Here is a 20007-nt window from a genome sequence, read left to right as displayed (position 1 = left end):
TTTATATAGTAAGAGTAATCTGTCTGTATTTTAGTTGATGTTAGTATGAAACATATTATAATCTTTGAACTAATTCAATAAAAATTCACTAGGGAGTAGTCAATGATTATAATTTTTTGGCATGACTTCTGTAAACCAATACATTTTTGTTTGATATCTTCTATTCTCACCTGAAATTCATGTAACTACTTATGTCTTATAATTTTATAACGAAGAACATGATTTTAATTTGAAAATCTTACAATGTTCTCTAAAGTGACTGGTAAATTTAAGTTACATGGATGAACTGAATAAAATTTTAAACTTCTATTTAAAAAAAATAATTTTGTCATGCAGATTTAAATGTTGACAAATTTGCATGGAAGAGAGTGGTTGAAATTCAAGCCCTGACTGATGTAATCAAGGATGTGGGTGGAAATCACCAAGCATTCCAGAAACTGCCTCATTATATGAGGCGTCGACCAATGAGCCATAACATCAAGAGAGTTCCAAGACGATTACATGAAGTTGTAAAAGCAGAGGTAGGTTGACATGAATCAAACAAAAACTGCATTATTGTTGTGAGGATTTTATTAGCATTTCCAAAACATTGAATTAATTGTGCTTTTGCTTTTTCCCGAAGAGTCACTCCAACTCCAAGTGAAATCATGCATTGTTGGTACAATAAACTATTAACAAGCTGACTTAGCATTAAGGTTCCTCATTTTGTCACAAAAGTTAAGCAATATAAAGCAAGATTATTAGTCGGATAGATGACAGTGATTGTATAAAATTCTCTCAGACAGGCATTATGGTGGGGTAATTTACTTTTAAAAATATGCAACTAGGGCATTACGTTTATACGTCTAGTTAAGAAGACTGAATATAGTATCATCTTTTTTTTATATAAATACCTACAATTTCATAGTTCTAATTATTTGAACATACAATCTCTATTTGGCTTTCACTACCATTTTAGACGTTAATTCACATGTAGACTAATATGTCAAAATTCGGAGATTTATTCTCCTTTAAGGCAGTACTTTGTTGGAATTAGCCCCCGAAATAGCCCCGGGGGAACCCCTTTCTAGTTTTTAACTGTACCATGCATTCTACTTTTGTGGTTGTGTTTCCCATTCAATCTGCTTTATGTCTTGAGACGACCTTCTCCTTGGCCTCCCTCTGCTCCTCTAGCCCTCAAGATGACACCTTTCACGCAGAGCAGAGATTTTTGGTTTAATCATTTAAATCACATACATACTTTTGTTGCAACTGTCTGATGTTGTCTAAATCAAACTCCCAGTGATTTTTTAAGCTGTGAAATGTTTTAATACATTCTTGGCAATGTTGATTGATGATTTGTTAACAGCATTCAAAGAGTAAATATTCTTTTCTTTTATAAGTTTTCAACTAAATGTGGAGTTAGCTGTTTTTCATATTATTATATTACCATATTTGCATGTGAGAAAACTAGAATTTGTGCTTATAGAGGGTTCATGTTAAGCCTGATACTCAAAATCCATGGCAATTAATATCTTAGAATTTGATTTTCTATTTTTTCTCATTTTATCTCTTGTACAAACATAGATTTTCATTTGTTTCATGTGATAGAATAAATCATATTGTGTCGTAACATGATGATTTTGACAACTGGGATTTCTTTTCGCAGCTTGACAAAGTGAAATCCCCTAATAAACGTCCCAGCAGGAAGTTTAGGAGGAAACCATCAAATTTGTTGTCTGAATATGAACAAAGAAAGAGGAAAATTCGCTGGCTCGATACACATATATGGCATGCCAAGCGATTCAAAATGATGGAAGCATGGGGTTATAGACTGCCCTATCATCCGTCCGACAAGAGCATTAGAAGCTGTTATCGAGCTGTACAGAGACACTGTCTATTACAGGTGATTATTACTTTGATATGGAATTTTTCTACAGTACGGCAATCACAAATTATGAAATCATTTATAATTGGTAATAATTTTGTTGCAGGCTCTATAATAGATCACTTCATCAAAAAAGATGGTGGACTGTTTTTAGATTTTAAAAAAAATTGGTCCTGTTGGCTGTTTGATTTAAACTATTGTGGCAGATGAAATTCTGTTAAGAAAATTGGGTGGAGCAGTCACTTATGTGGATAAGAACAAGAAATGAGGTGAGTAGAAAATTTTGCAGCAATGAATATTCGAACCACTACTCCGTCAGACTTAGATGGATGCTCGTGCGTGCTAACCAACTTTTGTGGTGTTTGTGTGCGGATCCCATGACCTCAAGAAGTCGGGAGAGGGACTCAAGATAGATACCACTTTTAAAAAAAGTTGTGTTAGTAAGGAAACAAGTCAATCGGGAACATTGAAGGGGGGCCTGAAAAGGGCCAGTATAAAAATGAGGCAAGGTGTATCATCTCTCTCTTCATTGTTGAAGAAGTCTGAAATCCTCAGCTGGACTGTAAGGCCTAGATGATGGGTTTAAAACGGGCTTCAAATTTGGAGATGGAAGTGGTGATCTCTCCAGTGCATTCTTTTTTGCATCGCGTAGCGTGAGAGCAATGGCTGGCAAAGCTGTTAACATGTCAGGTAACAGGAAGGTGATCCATGCTGTCAAGATCATCATCAGCTGTCACATTCGGCTCGATTTTTCTCTTCAGTGTAAGGGTCTTCAACTTTCTTCATTCATTTGCTGTTGTTCTTATCCAATGAAAAAACTTATCAGTAGCTTTTTTAGTCAATGAAAATGCATGTTTATTTGTGATTTTATTGTGAATATGAATGATAATAACATCAATCAACTGATATTGACTTTTGTGGAGTATTTTTTTTTTTTGTTACTAGTGTTATATAAGAAGAAGCGGAAGGGACAGGGATCCTGAAAAAAGGTTGCCTTGGGTGACAATTGACTTAAACAACATTTTGAGATCTGGAGTCAACTGTATCTATTTTTTGTGGTTTGTTTTTCAGGATGTCTCCTATGAACAATACATTGAAGTCAAGGGTAAACGAGAGAACATCATAAATGGACTGTGTCATTTGACAGATATGGAAACAGGTGAATGTTTCATGGTAATTTAGATTGGTTGGGAGGGCCACCATGTTGGAATGTCATTAATTTTTAAACCAAGTATATTTGTATGATGTTAATCTTTTATAGAATGATTTTGTCAAATTATTGATTAAGAAAGGAGCCTAAAATATTTAAACTTTCATTCTTTTACAGGCCCGACATTTGCTGCAAAGATGACAAGTAATGGCTCCAAAGAAGGCACTTTATATTTGTACAGTTATGACAGTTATCCACACAGTGTTATTGGTCGTGTTACCTATTTCTGGCATGCTGAAAGCAAAGAAAATTGTAATGGAGACCAGATTTCAACACTTTGGATTTGCTGTCATCCTTCCTTTGAATCAGAGGCACTGAATGAAATTACCAAATGTTTTGATAAGTCATCAGCTGTTGGTGTGGCTGTAAATATCAGCAGGGATGATTCTAGAGAATCAGATAATAAGAAAGTTGAGACAGATAGAGTTTTAGTCACGAGTTTAAAACATGAAATTGTGAAATTCCGATTGTTTGGGCCAGCTTCTAATTCTGTTTTACGAGAAACTTTAAAATTATGGGGTAGAAAAGAATTACAGAGCAAAGATAGTGAAGCTATAAAGTCATGTTCAGGAGAAGACAATAATGTATCTCAATCTCAACAAGATGAAGATTTGGTAAAAGGAAAGGACGTCCACAACGATGGTGATGAAATGTGGTGGAAAACTTATTACCAGATTAGCCCTAGACAAGATGAATGTGAGAAGCAGAATGAGGTTTTGAAGGCTGTGCTTGAGTGTAGAAGTCCTGCGGAAGCTCCTCCTCATATCATCATGGCTGCCACAGTGAGGGATCCACGCCTGCTGTTACCACCCAAGAGGAACAAAGTATCTGTGTTTGATGCAGGTTGTTTTTTTTTTATGTCAGTTTTCCTTTAAATTATTTTTGTGCTTGAAAACAAAAAAATGTTTAAATAATTTTGTGGTAGTTTGATATGAAATATATATTCCTTTCTAGTATAGAAAGATTTGGATAGTAATTATTTTATGACCTGTAACTTTTGAAACTTGTGAGAAAAGAAAAACAGACATAACAACAAGTTGAGCTATCCCATATTAGAAAAAAAGTTTTCACAAAGTTACAGGAATGCCTTTTCAAAAATATACTAGACCGTCTTCATTCATTTTGAAAGATTATAAGGTTAATATGACACACTGATACTGTGTCCTGAGCAAAACCTGACATGGATTTTTTTCTAAAAGGAAGAGAAAATAAAAGAGTTTTGAAAAATTATGGGATAGCCTACTTATTCTTAACACTGCCCAATTATTCAAATATTTAGAATGAGTGAAGACGAGGTGATTTTTTAAATGGTTGATAAGTTTTATTTTAATCATTACATGGATGCAATTCAATGAACGTGTATACAAGCTCTTGAAAACGATTGGGTAGCTCAGTGGTAGAGCGCTGGTATCATGCCAGAGGCCGCAGGTTCGAATCCTGCCCCAATTTTTATTGACTATCTTGTGGAATTTGATTGATGATATTATCGTTATTAATTCAATTCTTTTATCATTTTGAACATTGCTTTATCAGAACACCAGCAGTTTGTTTAATCAATGTAGTTAAAATACAGTGCAGAGCAGATATAAATCAACAGCACTTATATTGTATTGACATCATGCTTATATCTACATGACATCAAAGTCCCGTTTATTTTTGCTATACAACATTAGTAATTAAATATCTCATATATCAACATAAATTTTACCAGAAGACAGTTATATTGACATTGCGTTCTATCGATATTGTCAATAATTGGTCTTTAAAAAAAACAAAACAAGACTATGATTTATAATTAGCTAATGATATCCTGCTATGAGGCAAAATAACAGCCAATGCAAATCCAAAGACATCCCGTGAAAGGAAGTGAAGAAGGGGGTGAGGGATGGTGATTGTGGAAGGGGATGAGGATCTGAAGGGATGGAAGTCATGTCGTCTGATTTATTTACTTAGGGAGATAATTCGAGTTGTGTACTTTGTATTTTATATTTCCTTCGCTTTTGCTTCCCTTCAAATACAGTATGATAACGGACCTCGGATAAAACTGGGATTTTTTGCTAGTCTTACTATCCCGGTGTATCCGAGTTCCACTGTATGATTTTAGATCAAAAGTAAAACAAAAGAAGTTTAGTGTATGGAATTTTGCCTTTTTTCTTATCCATTTCCCCCTATATGTATTAAAATGTAATGACTTGCATTTCCCTTCAATTTCTAGATACAATTGAGACAACATTGAAATCAGAGCTCTTCACCAAAGAAGTCAGCACCAGTCCTCTGTGGAATAAAGTTGTCAGGAAAAACGTAAAGGCCACAAAAATATCAGAGAAGACTTTCAATGACATGAAGAGTAAACATTTGATTCCAGGTATTGTAATAACATTGAAGTCATTGCCTTTAATTACATAGTGGATTTTAAAAATGTGTTTAATTTTATCCTTGCAAGCAGTAAAACATTTAGGAGATATTGTAGATCTATCTCTGTCTCTCACTTTTTCCATCGGACTCTTTCTCTCTCTCTCTCTCTCTCTCTCTCTCTCTCTCTCTCTCTCTCACTCTCTCTATTTCCCCCCCCCCCCTAACACTAAGTTGATTTTTTATTGTCTAGTGTCTGGGCCATATCTAATTTAGATCTGATGGAAAGTGCATTTTGATATAAGCAATCATTCCTTTCTATTTAAAGCTACAAAGCTCTGGTTCTACGAGAGTCATGGCTTTAAGAATTTAAAAAAAAAAAGAAAAATCAATTACTCACTACTTTCTTTTTATATCGGATATAAAAAAGAACTAAATATTCTTGAGAAATGACACTAACAATTTTAATACACAGGGTGCATAATTGTCATCTTGCATCATTTTTCTCTTTTCTTTATCTGGCAAATTTTACGATTTTTATACTTTCATTATTGTTTTATTTTATCAGGCACACCTCTGGAGTTGGGTGAAAAGGAATCTCGTATTCCAATCATCCTTATTCAAAGACCAGGACTGACCGACTTCAATTGCTCTGTAGGATCAGGTGGTTTGTCATCCCAGCATCAGACTGGTTACAGCAGTGGTTGGGATGTTCTCATGCCTGCAGGCTGGGCTATGGCATTCTGGGTAGCCATGGTCTATCGGGGTGCAAGGGTCGGAGGTCAGAGAGAGGCTAAAGCCATTGCCCTCCAGGCCAGGCAGCTTGTTGGGGTGAGGGATGTGCCCGATTCCATCGCTGGCAGAAAGGAGTTGGAGATGGAAGCAGAATCACTTCAGATCAAATACAACAAACGTCCTCCGTCAAAAAGACCCAATTACACCAAACTTGGGGTCGACTCTCCTTTTGTTTTTCCATTTGATCGTCTGTGTAGTGAATGGTCGAAAGAAGAGGGAATGAAGATGAATAAACTCACTATAAACATTTCTACAGTTACAATGAAGGAGGACATGTATGTTCTAAGACAAAGAAATATTCTTAAAATGTTAAATACTGTGCTTATTAATCCTAAAACGTCGATGAAATCTTTAACTAATAAGAGGAGCATCAAAAACATGCAACACTCTGTAAATCAGGACAGCTTGTTGGAGAAAGTTCTGAATACAGATGAGGGGAAAAAGCTTGTAGAATGCTGTGGTTCTGCCATGATACCAGTGGCTGTTACTGTACACCTGCGTGGTGTTCCTGCTAGAAACGCTCATATCTGTATCCCATCTAAAGACGACTTGAAGAAATTACGGAAAGAAAAAGGTTATGGTGGACCTGTAGAAAATCTACACCCAGATGAGGACGCACCAAGGAGAAAAGCTGAACGGAAGGAGAGATTGAAACTGCGTAAACAGAAGAAAAGAAGTAAAAAAGTAGGGACAGTTGCTGATGATAAACCTGGAGAAAGCACCCAGATAGACGTTACTGCTCAAGAAGATGTTGCAGCAGTAAATGTTATTGATTCAAGTTTGTGTAAATTTAGCATCAACAAAACATCTCGGTCTGTCATCGGGTTCATTACAGTTGGGGATTTTGATCTAGGTCAAGGTCAAGGGGCTGGTATGGGATTCTGTTCAGCTAGAGGTTTGTTGTATCTTATCAATGCTTGGCAGAAAAATGGAGGGGCTTGTTTAGTGCTTGTCAGGAATCCGACTTCGCTTCAATATAGATTTGCTTCTATTTCAGTTGTTTTGTGATATATTGTTGCTTATGTTAAATTTAAAGAACTATGAGGAAGAGGTGGTTGGGGGATTGATGACTTTTTATTTATGACTAAACTAGCATTCTGACTTAATGCATGTTAATTTGACTTATGACTAATTCAGTATCTAAGGTTTCATGAGATAAATTATACACATTCTACTCGAAAATATCCTCCTTTTGTTAAGGAGGCATTAAAAATATCTACCTTATTGAATTTTAAACATGTTTCTGTTAAGAAGTAATGATTTAAAACATATTTTTGGGGGGGGAATGTATTTTAAATACCACCATAGGTTTGGTTTCATTCTCTTTAGAAATTTTAAAATTTATTCTGTTACCAAATGTTGACTGAGATGGTCATAAGTTGTCTTTATTTTTTTCAAAAGTAATTAAATGTCAATGTTTTTACATTGAATTGATCTAATAAAATTGTTATATACGATGATGGTTGTTCTCCTTTACCATTTGATTTGATGCTGTCTCTTTTAAAATTCATATTTTTAACTGGAACGGACGACATACAAAGAGGGATTAGAGTCCTGCTGTTGGTGGCGCAAAGTGAGCCTTTGGAAACATTTTCCAACAACATTCAGGTGATGAGTACCTTGCTGGTAACAGCATTGTTTCTGTGGATATAAAAACATTTGTAATAGCGCATCACAGGCATTTTGTTTTATCCACATGTTCAGTGGCTTGGGGCCCCTTGTAATGCTTTGAGTATATCTGATTTATATCTATATATCTTTTAATATATATTTATATATGGATATACATCCACTTGATAAACTGGGCAGGTCACTCTTGTTATCTCTTATGTACCCAATCCCCTATATCTCGTGTCCTTTCTTTGTTGTTATCTGCCTTTGTTTTGAAATGATAATTTTTTGTTCTGCCAAGGACATAACTCTGATCTTTTGTCAAAAGGGAGGCAGTGAGATGCATTTTTTTTTGGGTCAGGTAGAAAGGTGGGGGGAGCGAAAGAGAGATATTTCTTTCCCTTTAAATAATCTCTCTTAAATATATAATCAATTGTCTATGCATAATGTAATTATTAGACCTTGATTTATTTCTTGAGTTTATCTTTTTGCACAAAGTTTATTTAATTGCCGGTTTGATAATCCAAATTGTTTTGGGCTTAATGTTGTAATGGAGAAAATTCTCAATGTAAATTATTCTCCATTGCAACAACATTAATTCAAACCCATAATTGTGTTCAGTTATCAGACCTGCATATATCATATATGCGCATGTCAATTTTGCGAATCTGTGTCATTCTCTGGTTAGAATTTATGAGTTTCAAACCAGAGTCAAAGATTGATTGCACTTTGGGTCCTGCTACTATTCTTCTTCTTTTTTTTCTTCTTCTTCTTCTTCTTGTCTTTCTTCCTTCCTTTCTCTTTCTTCTTCTTCTTTTCTCATTCTTCTTCTTTTTCTTTCTTCTTCTTCTCTTTCTTCTTCTTTCTTTTCTTCTTCTTTCATTCTTCTTCTTTTCCTTTTCTTTCTTCTTCTTCTTCTTCTTCTTCTTCTTCTTCTTCTTCTTCTTTTTGGAAAGTTCAAATATTATGGAGGACCACTCCACAATCTGTAGACTTGTAAAAAGTCTGCACAAAATACTCTAAAAAAACAAAACGTAGATTGAAAAGGTATGATTGTGAGCTCAAGCAACTGTATGAAAACATTCTGGCAGCTTGTTTCAGCCAAGTCAACTGAGAGGCTATTCCACTGTCAGCAATTGAAGGGAAAATACAAATACAGGCGGGCGTCTGTTTATTACATTGGAATGGTTACTCTTGCCCCCTGTCCCCTCATTGTTCTTGTACCAATATTTGAACTAGTCCATAAAATCACCAAATAAATATTAAACATTTATTACCTTTATTACTTTTTGATACACAAATTCAATGGGACGCCATCTATATTCAAATCTTAGTATAAAAATAATAAAGATGATATTCATGATAATATGGTATAACATTTCATTCTTTAGATTTAAGATCTCAGCGCTAAAGTACGGTACAGATTGAATTTGAATGAAATATCATTGATTGATGGGTCTTTTAAAGACTTATGTGAGAGTCTTTTTATAACACTACAAGAAAGCGATAACAGTTTAAGTTTAAATGGATGAATTATGGTTGTAAGCAGAAAGTAAACAAATTATAAAAAATATGGATGATAATAATAATAAAACATTTTAAGTGGACGGAAATTTTAAGTGGATGGAAAACATTTTAAGTGGACGGAGTGTATGGAATGCACTAACTGACAATAATAACAGTATAATACATTGGTGACAATTTAGTTTTTTAAAAGTTTCTAATGGGAATAGGGAAAAAAAATCACAGGATTTGAATATGTATGTATGAATAAAAATCTTATATAAAAAATATGTATATATGATAAATCATAAAGGTTTCAGATTAAAAATAAATGTATCAACTTATTCTATTTTACAAAGACTTTGGACGGAAGATGAATATAAATTTAAATACAGATCAAGTTTGAATTGGAATGTCGACTGTATGCATTGTGCATTCATTGATTACGTCATTTGACTCCCATGTTTTCTGGGCAAGATGTGTCTTCTTGTGGATGCAAACATGAAGAAATACAGTGTTGACATTTGTCATGTAATATAAATAAAATCCAGCGTTGGCTGTCGTACTATATTAAGGTAAATTGATGAAATAATATTATATTTACACTAATAAATGGACTGAAAATGGTTGGCAACTCTGAATACAAACTTTGCCTTGATTAGTGAAAACTGAATTGTTTAGCGCAGTAGTGTTATGTTTTTTTTTATGTTTACAATGTCATGTAGTTAATGAAATATGAAAAAAAAATATATGGATCCATCATTGAGTTTTAAACCTTTATGCCAATTTACAATTTGAATTGTGATATAGTAGTGAAAACATGATATTATTCAGGTCATAGACTACATGAATAAGAAATAAAACTAATAATCAAACAAATGTTGGTTAAAAATAATTCACCACACAGCTATTAGTACAAAACCATCTACTTTCTTGAAAAAACAACAACTCATGATTAAAATCTGAAATTACACTCCAGTACGGTTTCCTCGAACTCATTCGCATGTCCCGAATTTTTCCTTTGTATTCTTTTGTTATCATCAAACTGATTTTAACTCGGAACACAGTTTTGTAGAACTAATTTCATTTTACCCAGCCAACTGACAAAAAAAAAAAAGATTAATTAATGTTTTTTACTACCAGTGATTTTGACCACCGATGATTTACTGTGACTTCACCTCATTTTCCTGACCGAGGTGGTTGTAGAGGAGCACAGACAAAAGAGAGGGTCAGCAGCCGCTTTTTATGGGCTAATCGCCGCCATCTTGCTTTATGTGTAAATAATGATCGAATGGATCTCTTTTGTCTGTGTAGAGGAGTGAGGAGACAGAAGGGATGATTTTCCAAATTTGTTCTCGGATAATTGTCATGCACCAACAATACACTTTTATTTTCATTTATTGGTCAGAAAACTGTTACTTTAAATACATTGGGTTTTTTGACAAGATTACTTTCCATATGAAAAATTAAAAAAGACTTTCAGATTTTGCAAGCAAGATTTTACAACAATATACAATTCAAATTCAAAGAAAATTGTGGCAAATAAGTATTCTATAGCTCTGCTCCCTCGCTGATTTTCTCATGAAGCATTTGTCCAATGGCATGGGCAAAGTTGTCATTGGCACTGCCTTGATGCATCAGCCTGTTTGGAGAAACAATATGAAACGTTATGTACAGTGAAACCTCGTTATACTTTCATGTTTGGGATCAAGGCAAAATTGGCGATATAACGAATGTAGTCAATGTTGTATAGGACTTAACCAGTGTTTGGAATCACTATTTGAGCTCCAACTGGAAATCTTACTTTTATTATCTAGGTCTCATTGGAAGTGTGTGTTGTGTGTTGTGTGTGTGTGTGTGTGTGTGTAACCAGTCAATCGGAGAACTAATAATGAATAGGTTACTTATTGAATCATAATGTGACAATTATTTTAGTAGCAGAAAAGAGCGAGGATGGGTGATCTTTATTGATGATCAGCATATATTTATACTAGAAGATAAGATTTCTTTACGAAACCAGAAGACCAATTACATAATAAGTGTTTCCAGCCCTCCGAAAGAGTGGTTATACTCTTCCAATGAGATTGGAACGCATGTTTTAGTGACCTACTACACCCTTATTTTCCTCCTTTTTCTGGTGTACCTAAAAGTCACTATAATCTTTTTAGAGACTAAAGCACAAAAAAAAAAAAACTCTCAATGAGATGAACAGTTTATATCATTGTCCCTTTCTGGACCAAAGCACTATCTTTTAAGAACTTATAATCCACTTCAAAAATCTGAGACTTCAAACAAACACTCTTGAACTCTCAATGTAAAACGTGTTGTCATAAAGCAGGCCGATCTTTACCATTGTCGACTTGTGGTGAGAATCCAGTCATGGGCCTCAACGTGTCCATCTTTATTCAGGGCTGATAACAACGACTGCAGTGCTTGGTGTGGACTCGATGATTTCCCTTTGAACATCACCAGTAACTGTTCAATTTTTGATAGAAAATGATTATTCAAGTCAGACTGATTTTTAAATAATGGTAGATATCAGTTTAAAATAAAACAAATTAGCGATCTGTGATTGACATAACAAATGAGAAAAAAACCCCATCAATTATAACTTTATCAACATTAGTTCAAGTTCAAGTCCATAATAGGATGTAAAAAGGCACACGCAAATCAGTATCAGACAATAAACACCGCCTACTATGAAAATAGCTATCATCACCCTCATAAAAAATGGACATTTTTGAAAATTGACATCTCCATATTGTATAATTAATAAAATTATATTGTAATCACCCACCCCCAACATTTTGTCCTCCCTGTGTTTGAGGAATGGATCAGACATGACCCACGTCACTTCCGGTCTAGACAAGCCTAGCTCGTACATCAAATCCACACGGAATCCAATCTTGCGCACAAGAGCCAGGAAGAACAACGGAGACATGGGCTCCAGAATTTCTGTTAGGGGAATTTAAAAATTGAGCTTTTAATAATAATTATAATAATAATAATAGTAATAATAATAATATAATAATAATAATAATAATAATATAATAATAATAATTAATAATAATAATAAATAATAATAATAATAATAATAATAATAATAATAAAAAATGATAGTAATAATAATAATAATAATAATAATAATAATAATAATAATAATGATAATAATAATAATAATAATAATAATAATAATAATAATAATAATAATAATAATAATAATAATAATAAATAATAATAATAATACTAATAACAATAAAAATAATGATAATAATATAATAATAATGATAAAAATAGTAATAAATCTTTTGATAATAATGATAATAATTTTTATATTAGGAAATAATAATGATATTAATAAGAATAACAATAATGGTATTATTTTCACAGAGACAGCGCCAATTAATATACAATGAAAAAAATATGAATAAAGAGCCTTTTCTAATATCTAGCCTTTTCTATTTGTTGACAACGGGACTTGAATCATAGACTTACAGGTCGGAGGTGGAGTGTCATATATCACTAGACTACAAATTACACAAAGCCTTGTAGAAAAGAAGAGATGCAATTTACCGATAAAAATTCGAAAAAAGTTTGTATCTAGCAGTGCCAGACAACGCAGAAATAAAAATACAAGTAAAAATGAATCATACTCGTCGGGGGATTTTGTATATTTATTTCTCGTATTTTTCTTTTTGCTTTGTCTAGCACTAGCTAGCACTGTTTCATACACATCTTTTCAAAAATTTTATCTTACACCAGTGACTGCTTCCTAATTTGTCAGTGATTTATTGCATTTTCACAACCTTTGTGATTAATGATGTTGGACAACACACCGTTCACATCTTTCAATATCTAAACAAATCTATGACGTCAATATTTTTGAAAACGTTGTGTGAAATAGGGGAGACTAACCAGTGTCCTCCAGAAGACTTTTGTTGACCACGCCCCGCAGGTGACCTTTCTTCTCCAAATTGTCGTCAATCCTGAAAATTCAAGGGTACATAAAATATGCATACATTTCAATAATAACACAATTAAGAATAATTTCACTGTGATTTACACATAAACACGCAAACAAACTCCTCTCCTCTGTTTCTTCCTCTTTACTCCTCCTACTCTCCTATACCTCCTTCTCATCTCCTCCTCCTCCTCTTCTTCTTCTTCTTCTTCTTCTTCTTCTTCTTCTTCTTCTTCTTCTTCTTCTTCTCTTCTCTTTCCTCCTCCTCCTCCTCCTCCTCCTCCTCCTCCTCCTCTCTCTCCTCTTCTCTTCTCTTCCTTCTTCTTCTTCTTCTTCTCTCCCTTCTTCTTCTTCTTCTTCTTCTTCTTCTTCTTCCCCTAACTTTTTACCCCTTTATAATAACACATCTCAATTATAAGGCGCTCATTCAAGATAGTTAAGTACATACAGCCACAGGGAAAAGACGAGAAAGTAAAATTACCAAGTTTTGAGTTTTGACTTGAGAGAATGGACGAGTGATAATTTGTTAAGTCTCTGTAAGGTCATCAGAAGCTCTGGCACTCCATGATCGGGTCGGCTGCTTCTGATGTTTTTCCAATGGTGGAGCATCTGAAATACGGATTGGAATCACTGTTGTATCAAATAGTATTTTCAATCTATTAAACCAATGGAATTGACAGAGACCCGACGTTTCATTCAGTAATCAGTAAGTACAAATGAAAATAAGATAAATTGAAGAAATAGATAAATTGGTACATGAATTAAACCAAAAAGAGCATAAAAAAGACACCCCCTCCCCATAAAAACCCCCAACAATGAGCCCCCCCCCCCCCCCAATCCCCATCACTCACTCAAAGAAAAACAAAACAACAACGACAAAACCAGTAAATAAAATAAACAAAAAAAGAAACCAACAACAAAACAAAAACAAAAAAACACCCCCCCCCCAAAAAAAAAAAAAAACAAAAAAACAAACAAACAAAAAAAACAAAAAAACAAAAAAAAAAAACAAAAAACAACCCAAAAACAAAAACCCTCAAAAACTTGCCATCATAAAAAAAAAACTAAACGAAAAACACAAAACAAAACAAAACAAAGCAAACTAAATCTGTCAGTCAACCACACAATGAAGAATGTGTGATCCACTGCCTCAAATTGGTAGAATGTCGGGTTAAATTAGATGTCGATTTATATTTAAAATTCAGACATTAAAAAAAAAAATTGATTGTTTTCACACCTCATGGAACAATATTCATTTTTCTTCATATTAAAACATATGAACGTCGCTTTAGTCTTACCATCTTATATAAATTCCATTTTCAACTTCGAAATGACATATTATGTAATACCGCTTTGAGGCAATTGCTCACAATTATTAACCTCGACCAATTTTTCGCTCAAGAAGTCTAACATCCCCATTGAAAAGTTCACCTACCTTCATAGCCCTGTGCCTGTCAGACAAGTGGCTTTCTACTGCCCACGTATGTAGCATGTTGTATGGAACACCCAACATGACACCCATCCTTAGCCAATCCTGTCCCAGGTCTTCTGCCAGCCAGTCCAACAACCCTCCGTCTCCCTGGGGTGTGGAGCTGCATTGACTTTCACTGGAATTATCGTCCGTCACAAACAGGTCTGTAGCCGGCATGGACACTTTTCTCACAGGTGAAATACTCCTGATAAAGCGGCCCGGGGTCGCAACTCGTACGCGTCCTGTGAGGATCAGGTAAAAGTCAGCTTTGAATATTTATTTGTACGAGAGAGAGAGAGAGAGAGAGAGAGAGAGAGAGAGAGAGAGAGAGAGAGAGAGAGAGAGAGAGAGAGAGAAAGAGAGAGAGAGAGAGAGAGAGAGAGAGAGAGAGAGAGAGAGAGAGCTCAATTGTAAGCTTAGATTTCAAGACCTAAGAGATCTCGAATAATTTTCTAGTTGATTGTATCAAGGTTGTTTTGTTATGAATTCTTACCATCTCTTCTAGACGATGCCTTGCTTGTGGCCGATCCAGTTGTTTTTGATCTATGCCTAGAATGAGAGGCTGTAGTAGAATTAGAAGTAGTTGTTGTTGTCGCGGTGACAGCTGGGGTCTTTGAACTGGCTGGGACGGATTCTTCTTTTTCCTCAGGGATGGTTTGATCAACGATGGCCATGGGTTGTGCTGACTGAGGGGATGATTGTGTAGCCTGTGTGTTTGATCCCTGAGTGTTTGATCCTTCAGGGTTTGTCTGCTGTAATACTGTAGACTCTGGCAATTCTGATGACGTGGGGGACGCTGTGCCTCGAATATCTTAAGAGGGAAATAAAATGAATTATTTTCATTATACTGCCTTCAATTACGCCCTGTTTCGACTATTATGCTACATGCTATGTTGACAAAAAACTAGTGACAAATCAAAACTTGATACAATCAGCATATCATGATTCAGGATTAGGTTAGTTTATTACGTTTAAACCTGGCATTTATCTTCTTCTTTAAACAAGTTAACATCCTATATAATTCGAAAATATCTATAAGAACACATTTATACCGAGTAATAAAATAGATAAATCTTGGAATTACGACGAGTTATTACTAAACGAGTTTCGATGTTTGTTTTTCTTTTAATTTTATGTATCACATGGCGGAACAAGATTAGGTGTGCAAGCGCAACAATGTATACATGCTTTCTATAACTAATACTAATTTCAATCTCCTGGAACTTTGAAGCTAAATGTTATGTGAAGTATGACATAACTTCCATCATTTGCTAACTGGCTTCTATCAGCATATCCTATTTTCAGCATCCTTAGAATATGAATAAATTATCAAATGTACATTAGATAAGTTGAAAAATATTGGGTTCCCACGTATTATTATTACATTGTTTTGTAACCTAAGGTCTCATTTTTAAGTTACAACACTGATTTTTTAAAGATGATGATGGGTACATACCAGCTTTGATAACTGCAGCATCAAAGGGAGATAACACGATCTTCTCTAGACTGTCCTGCCCTCTTGTGTCTCCTGGTTCAGCTGTCCATTGAAGGAAGAGAGGAATGCTGGCCAATTGCTCTTCTACATGGCGACTGCGATTGCCTTCCGTCTGGAGGGACTCGACACTTTGGCTGGGTTGAAAAGAAAAAAAAAGAAAATGTTTGCTAGAGTATTTTTAAAAATTAAGTCTCGTACTAATAAATTTTTGGTATTACTAATGGAATGAAAAGAATTTTAAGATCAGTATTCAGTATGCCATGTTTTAGTGTTCTTTATGTGCCAACACTTTCTCATTGGGAACAAGACTTAATGTGTCAATACTTTCTTATTAAGCGTCAGATTCAGTACACCAACACTTTCTCAGCGTGCACGAAACTTAGTGTGTCAATTACCTTTTTCAGTTTACACAAGGATTCCAGACAATTGATTAAAATCTGCCTTCTTAAAAAAATATTGATCTACATTTAAATTCAAAGTTAGCTTTGTGTTATTGTTGAATTAAAGCTGGAATTGACAGCTCTGAGAATTAATGAGCAATCACGGAAATTATTTCTTACATGATTTTCAAATCCAGAATCATGAAACACATCTGTCAAAGGATGATGTTTATTGAAGGGTTTACCTTAAAATTTGTTGTTTAACAGATCTTGGCGATTCAACGACACTTGTAAATAATGAAATATCTACACGTCCCTGCTTGGGTCCTGACGTGTCTTTCTGCTTGACCAAAAACTTGACACAGTTGTTTCTTTTTGGGTGGAACTGCAAAATGAAGTGAGTATTTAAACATATACTTGTCTTGCAGAATAAGAAAAAGTAGTAGTAGTAGTAGTAGTAGTAGTAGTAGTAGTAGTAGTAGTAGTAGTAGTAGTAGTAGTAGTAGATAGTAGTTAGTGAGAAGAAAAGAGAAGAGAAGGGAGAGAGAAGAAGGGAGGAGAGAAGAAGAAGAAGAAGAAGAAGAAGAAGAAGAAGAAGAAGAAGAAGACCAGCATGCCCAGCACTGATGATTAAGAGGAAAGTAAATAGAAAATCGATTCATTTTCCAGGTTTTTCACTTATTACTAATTCAGTTTTTGGTTTACCCAATACGGTATCCCCTAACTTGTTTTTCGTCTTTATATCTCATGGGTACATTCAACCATCTTCCCAAAGAGTTGTTTACCTTGATTAGAATAATTAATTCATTTTACTGTCTAATGTCTATGTCCACTCACCTGTAGAGGAGGCATGGCAACACCCGTTTGTTCACATGGTCCCTCTGTCCTGATGACGTACTTTTGGGTTGGAATGGCTCTGAACTCTGTGGTAAAGCTTGGTTTTAGGTCGACAAAACCCTGATCTTTCCAATGCTGAGAGGACAATAAAGTAAGCAGTTTTAAATGCCGTTTATGAAAAATGTAACATATTTGTATACGCACCTCTAACTAGCAATTGTGTCATGTTGTATATTCGACAATGAATGTATAAGACTTAGAAATAGCAAACGAAGAAAAAGGAGAATGATATAGAACATATTTATCTTTCTCATTGCAAACATTTATAAGATGTAAGCTATGAAATGCTATCCTACGACTTTTGCAACTGAAAATAATCTTAATTTAGGTGCAATTTTGAGTGTGTTGCTTAATATTTAGTGTTTAACACAAAAAATGTCACTTTTCTGAAACAGACAGACCTGTAGCCGTGCGTGTATTTTATAGCTCAAGATCAACTCCACAACCACTTCAGCCTCAGTTTCGCTTTTCTTTCCCGGTCTCATTTTGGCCATGGCCAGGAAGCAGGCGCTGTATTCTCTCCTCTTGGCTTTGTCGTACAAAGAAGACGCCATTTTGGTTGGTTCAATCTTGGTCTCTGCTGCCGTTGGGTGTTTGTAGTGAGGGTTTCTTTCCATGACACACAACCTGTGGGATGATAAAGTATTGTCAAAATGAAACGACATCAATAAAATAACAACATCTTCCGTTGTATTAAGATTGCATTTGTAGGTAAAATTATATACTTCACAAATTGTATTTATTAATCGCTCCTTTTAATATGTAGTAGTGTTAAATCACTATCACCCCGCACGTTTTGCTTCATCATTGCGAAGATGTAGATGGATAGATAGCTAGATGGTTATAGATAGATAATTGCATAGGTAGATTGATGGTTGGATCAAAGGATATATTTTTGGATACAATAATAGAAATAAAACCCTTAAAATAATAGTGCTCAACTTTTATATAAAAGGAGTGGTTAATAAGACACCTGACATGTGATTTTAATTAAATTCTACAATACTGTTTCCGGCTTTTCTAAATCTTCAGGAAGCGGAAAGAAGTTGTTGCTTTCTACAACAGGAAACAACAACAGCATCGTTTTCTGAAGATTGCGATTGCAAGAAATAAGACTGTGGAAGTTAACGAAAATTACACTTCAGAATTTTCTATTTAGAAAATTGAGTAGATACAAAGATGGATAGCTTGATTAATAGATAGACAGGGTAGATAGATGTATGGTATGATAGCAATGGGTAAACAGAAAACAGATTGATAGATAGATGTATGGATATATCTTATAGTTGATGACTCACTGTCCAAATGTGGGCATTCTAAGTGTGACAACATCCTTGGCGTAATCTGGATTTCTGTGTAATTCCACCCAGCCAGGGGGTTGTAAATGTCCATCTTGCTTGTTTCCTTGTTGTCTCATCAAAATGTGAAGTACTCCATGTCCTGAGGAATGGAACGTTTCAGCAAGCATTTTCAGACCTAAATGAAATCTCAAGATAACATCATGATGATACTATTAATTTTACTGGGATCCATGGAAACTACAAAATAATGAATGCATTTACAGAAACAATTCAAGCAAGCTATCAGTAAGAACCGACACTGTTTAACTCAAGTAGTGCTTCACCGTGACCACGTAGATTTCCAAATTACGTACCCAAAGTGACGACTTTACTATTGAAATGACCATTCATGGAATATCCACCATAACAGAATAGATAAAAATTTTCAAAATAATTTTTAAAAGCAAATAAAAGGGGCTCCAAGTCAACAGAATCACCAGCCATGTAAGGACAACATGTGACACATGCAAGACACTGTTGTCGTCCATTTTTGTTTGACAGAGAAACACTGTCACGGGCCCTGCAGTATATCGTGTAACTCACGGATTTTACATAATGGTATCAACAGGCTGACAGAGGCAGCCACTAGCATAAACTCAATGGCGCCTATACAAGTTGCCATTTAAAATTTACTTTAGTTCCTCCCGTGTCTTGGACACACTGAGCCGCTCAGCAGCCCAAAAGCAGAAAAGGATATACATCTACAAAAATCAACCAGAGAAGCCAATTCTAAATTACTTACCCAAGTAGTTTTCAGGAAGAGGCATCGTGACGATAACTTCATCATGGAGACTGAGGTTGTTGGAGCTCCTGACGTCATAGAAATGTGACATGGACAATATGGAGTCGTAGTCTTCTTCTTCATAACTTGGTTTGCTGGTTACCTGTGGAAAAAGAAATAGAGATTCAATCTTAATTGAGGTGATGACTTTCAAAATCCGATTTACTGAATGATTTGAAAAGAAAAATTATTCGTCTTCTTTGCCTTGTAGAACAATGCATTAACTCTCCTCTCCTTACCCGCTATTTTCAGAATTTTACTCCAAAACTTCATATTCACCCAACACAAAAATAGATTTTTCAAACAGAATAGTAACGAGTATATTCTATATTTTGTTCAGAAAA

The 20007-nt window shown here is 34.7% G+C and overlaps 2 protein-coding genes across 3 annotated transcripts in view; one reads left to right on the top strand and one right to left on the bottom strand.

Moving 5' to 3' along the window:
• The window catches only part of LOC144963139 (ribonucleases P/MRP protein subunit POP1-like), a 31701-nt gene extending 24020 nt beyond the window's left edge, over positions 1-7681 (top strand). Inside the window, exons 2-7 of the mRNA XM_078896831.1 lie at positions 337-521; positions 1649-1885; positions 2939-3026; positions 3195-3920; positions 5293-5442; positions 5998-7681. Coding sequence (XP_078752957.1) covers positions 337-521; positions 1649-1885; positions 2939-3026; positions 3195-3920; positions 5293-5442; positions 5998-7232 — 2621 coding nt within the window. The 3' untranslated portion in view covers positions 7233-7681. The remainder of the gene's footprint in view (positions 1-336; positions 522-1648; positions 1886-2938; positions 3027-3194; positions 3921-5292; positions 5443-5997) is intronic.
• A 1416-nt stretch (positions 7682-9097) lies between these two features.
• Positions 9098-20007, bottom strand: part of LOC144963138 (uncharacterized) — a 50198-nt gene continuing 39288 nt past the window's right edge. For both annotated transcript variants that reach the window (XM_078896830.1, XM_078896829.1), the window contains exons 32-44: positions 19625-19766; positions 18841-18982; positions 17944-18169; positions 17483-17617; positions 16891-17030; positions 16227-16399; positions 15264-15581; positions 14735-15012; positions 13781-13908; positions 13254-13324; positions 12136-12293; positions 11689-11813; positions 9098-10980 (exon numbers count right to left, since the gene is read on the bottom strand). In XM_078896830.1, coding sequence (XP_078752956.1) covers positions 10890-10980; positions 11689-11813; positions 12136-12293; positions 13254-13324; positions 13781-13908; positions 14735-15012; positions 15264-15581; positions 16227-16399; positions 16891-17030; positions 17483-17617; positions 17944-18169; positions 18841-18982; positions 19625-19766 — 2127 coding nt within the window. In that variant the 3' untranslated portion in view covers positions 9098-10889. The remainder of the gene's footprint in view (positions 10981-11688; positions 11814-12135; positions 12294-13253; positions 13325-13780; positions 13909-14734; positions 15013-15263; positions 15582-16226; positions 16400-16890; positions 17031-17482; positions 17618-17943; positions 18170-18840; positions 18983-19624; positions 19767-20007) is intronic.

This window comes from Berghia stephanieae, chromosome 1, assembly GCF_034508935.2.
Source record: "Berghia stephanieae isolate SIO BIC M18660-M18661 chromosome 1, UCSD_Bste_1.3, whole genome shotgun sequence".
NCBI classification, from domain to species: Eukaryota; Metazoa; Mollusca; class Gastropoda; order Nudibranchia; family Aeolidiidae; genus Berghia; species Berghia stephanieae.
Note: the sequence above shows the minus strand (reverse complement) of the source record. Positions and strands in the feature narration are given on the sequence as shown.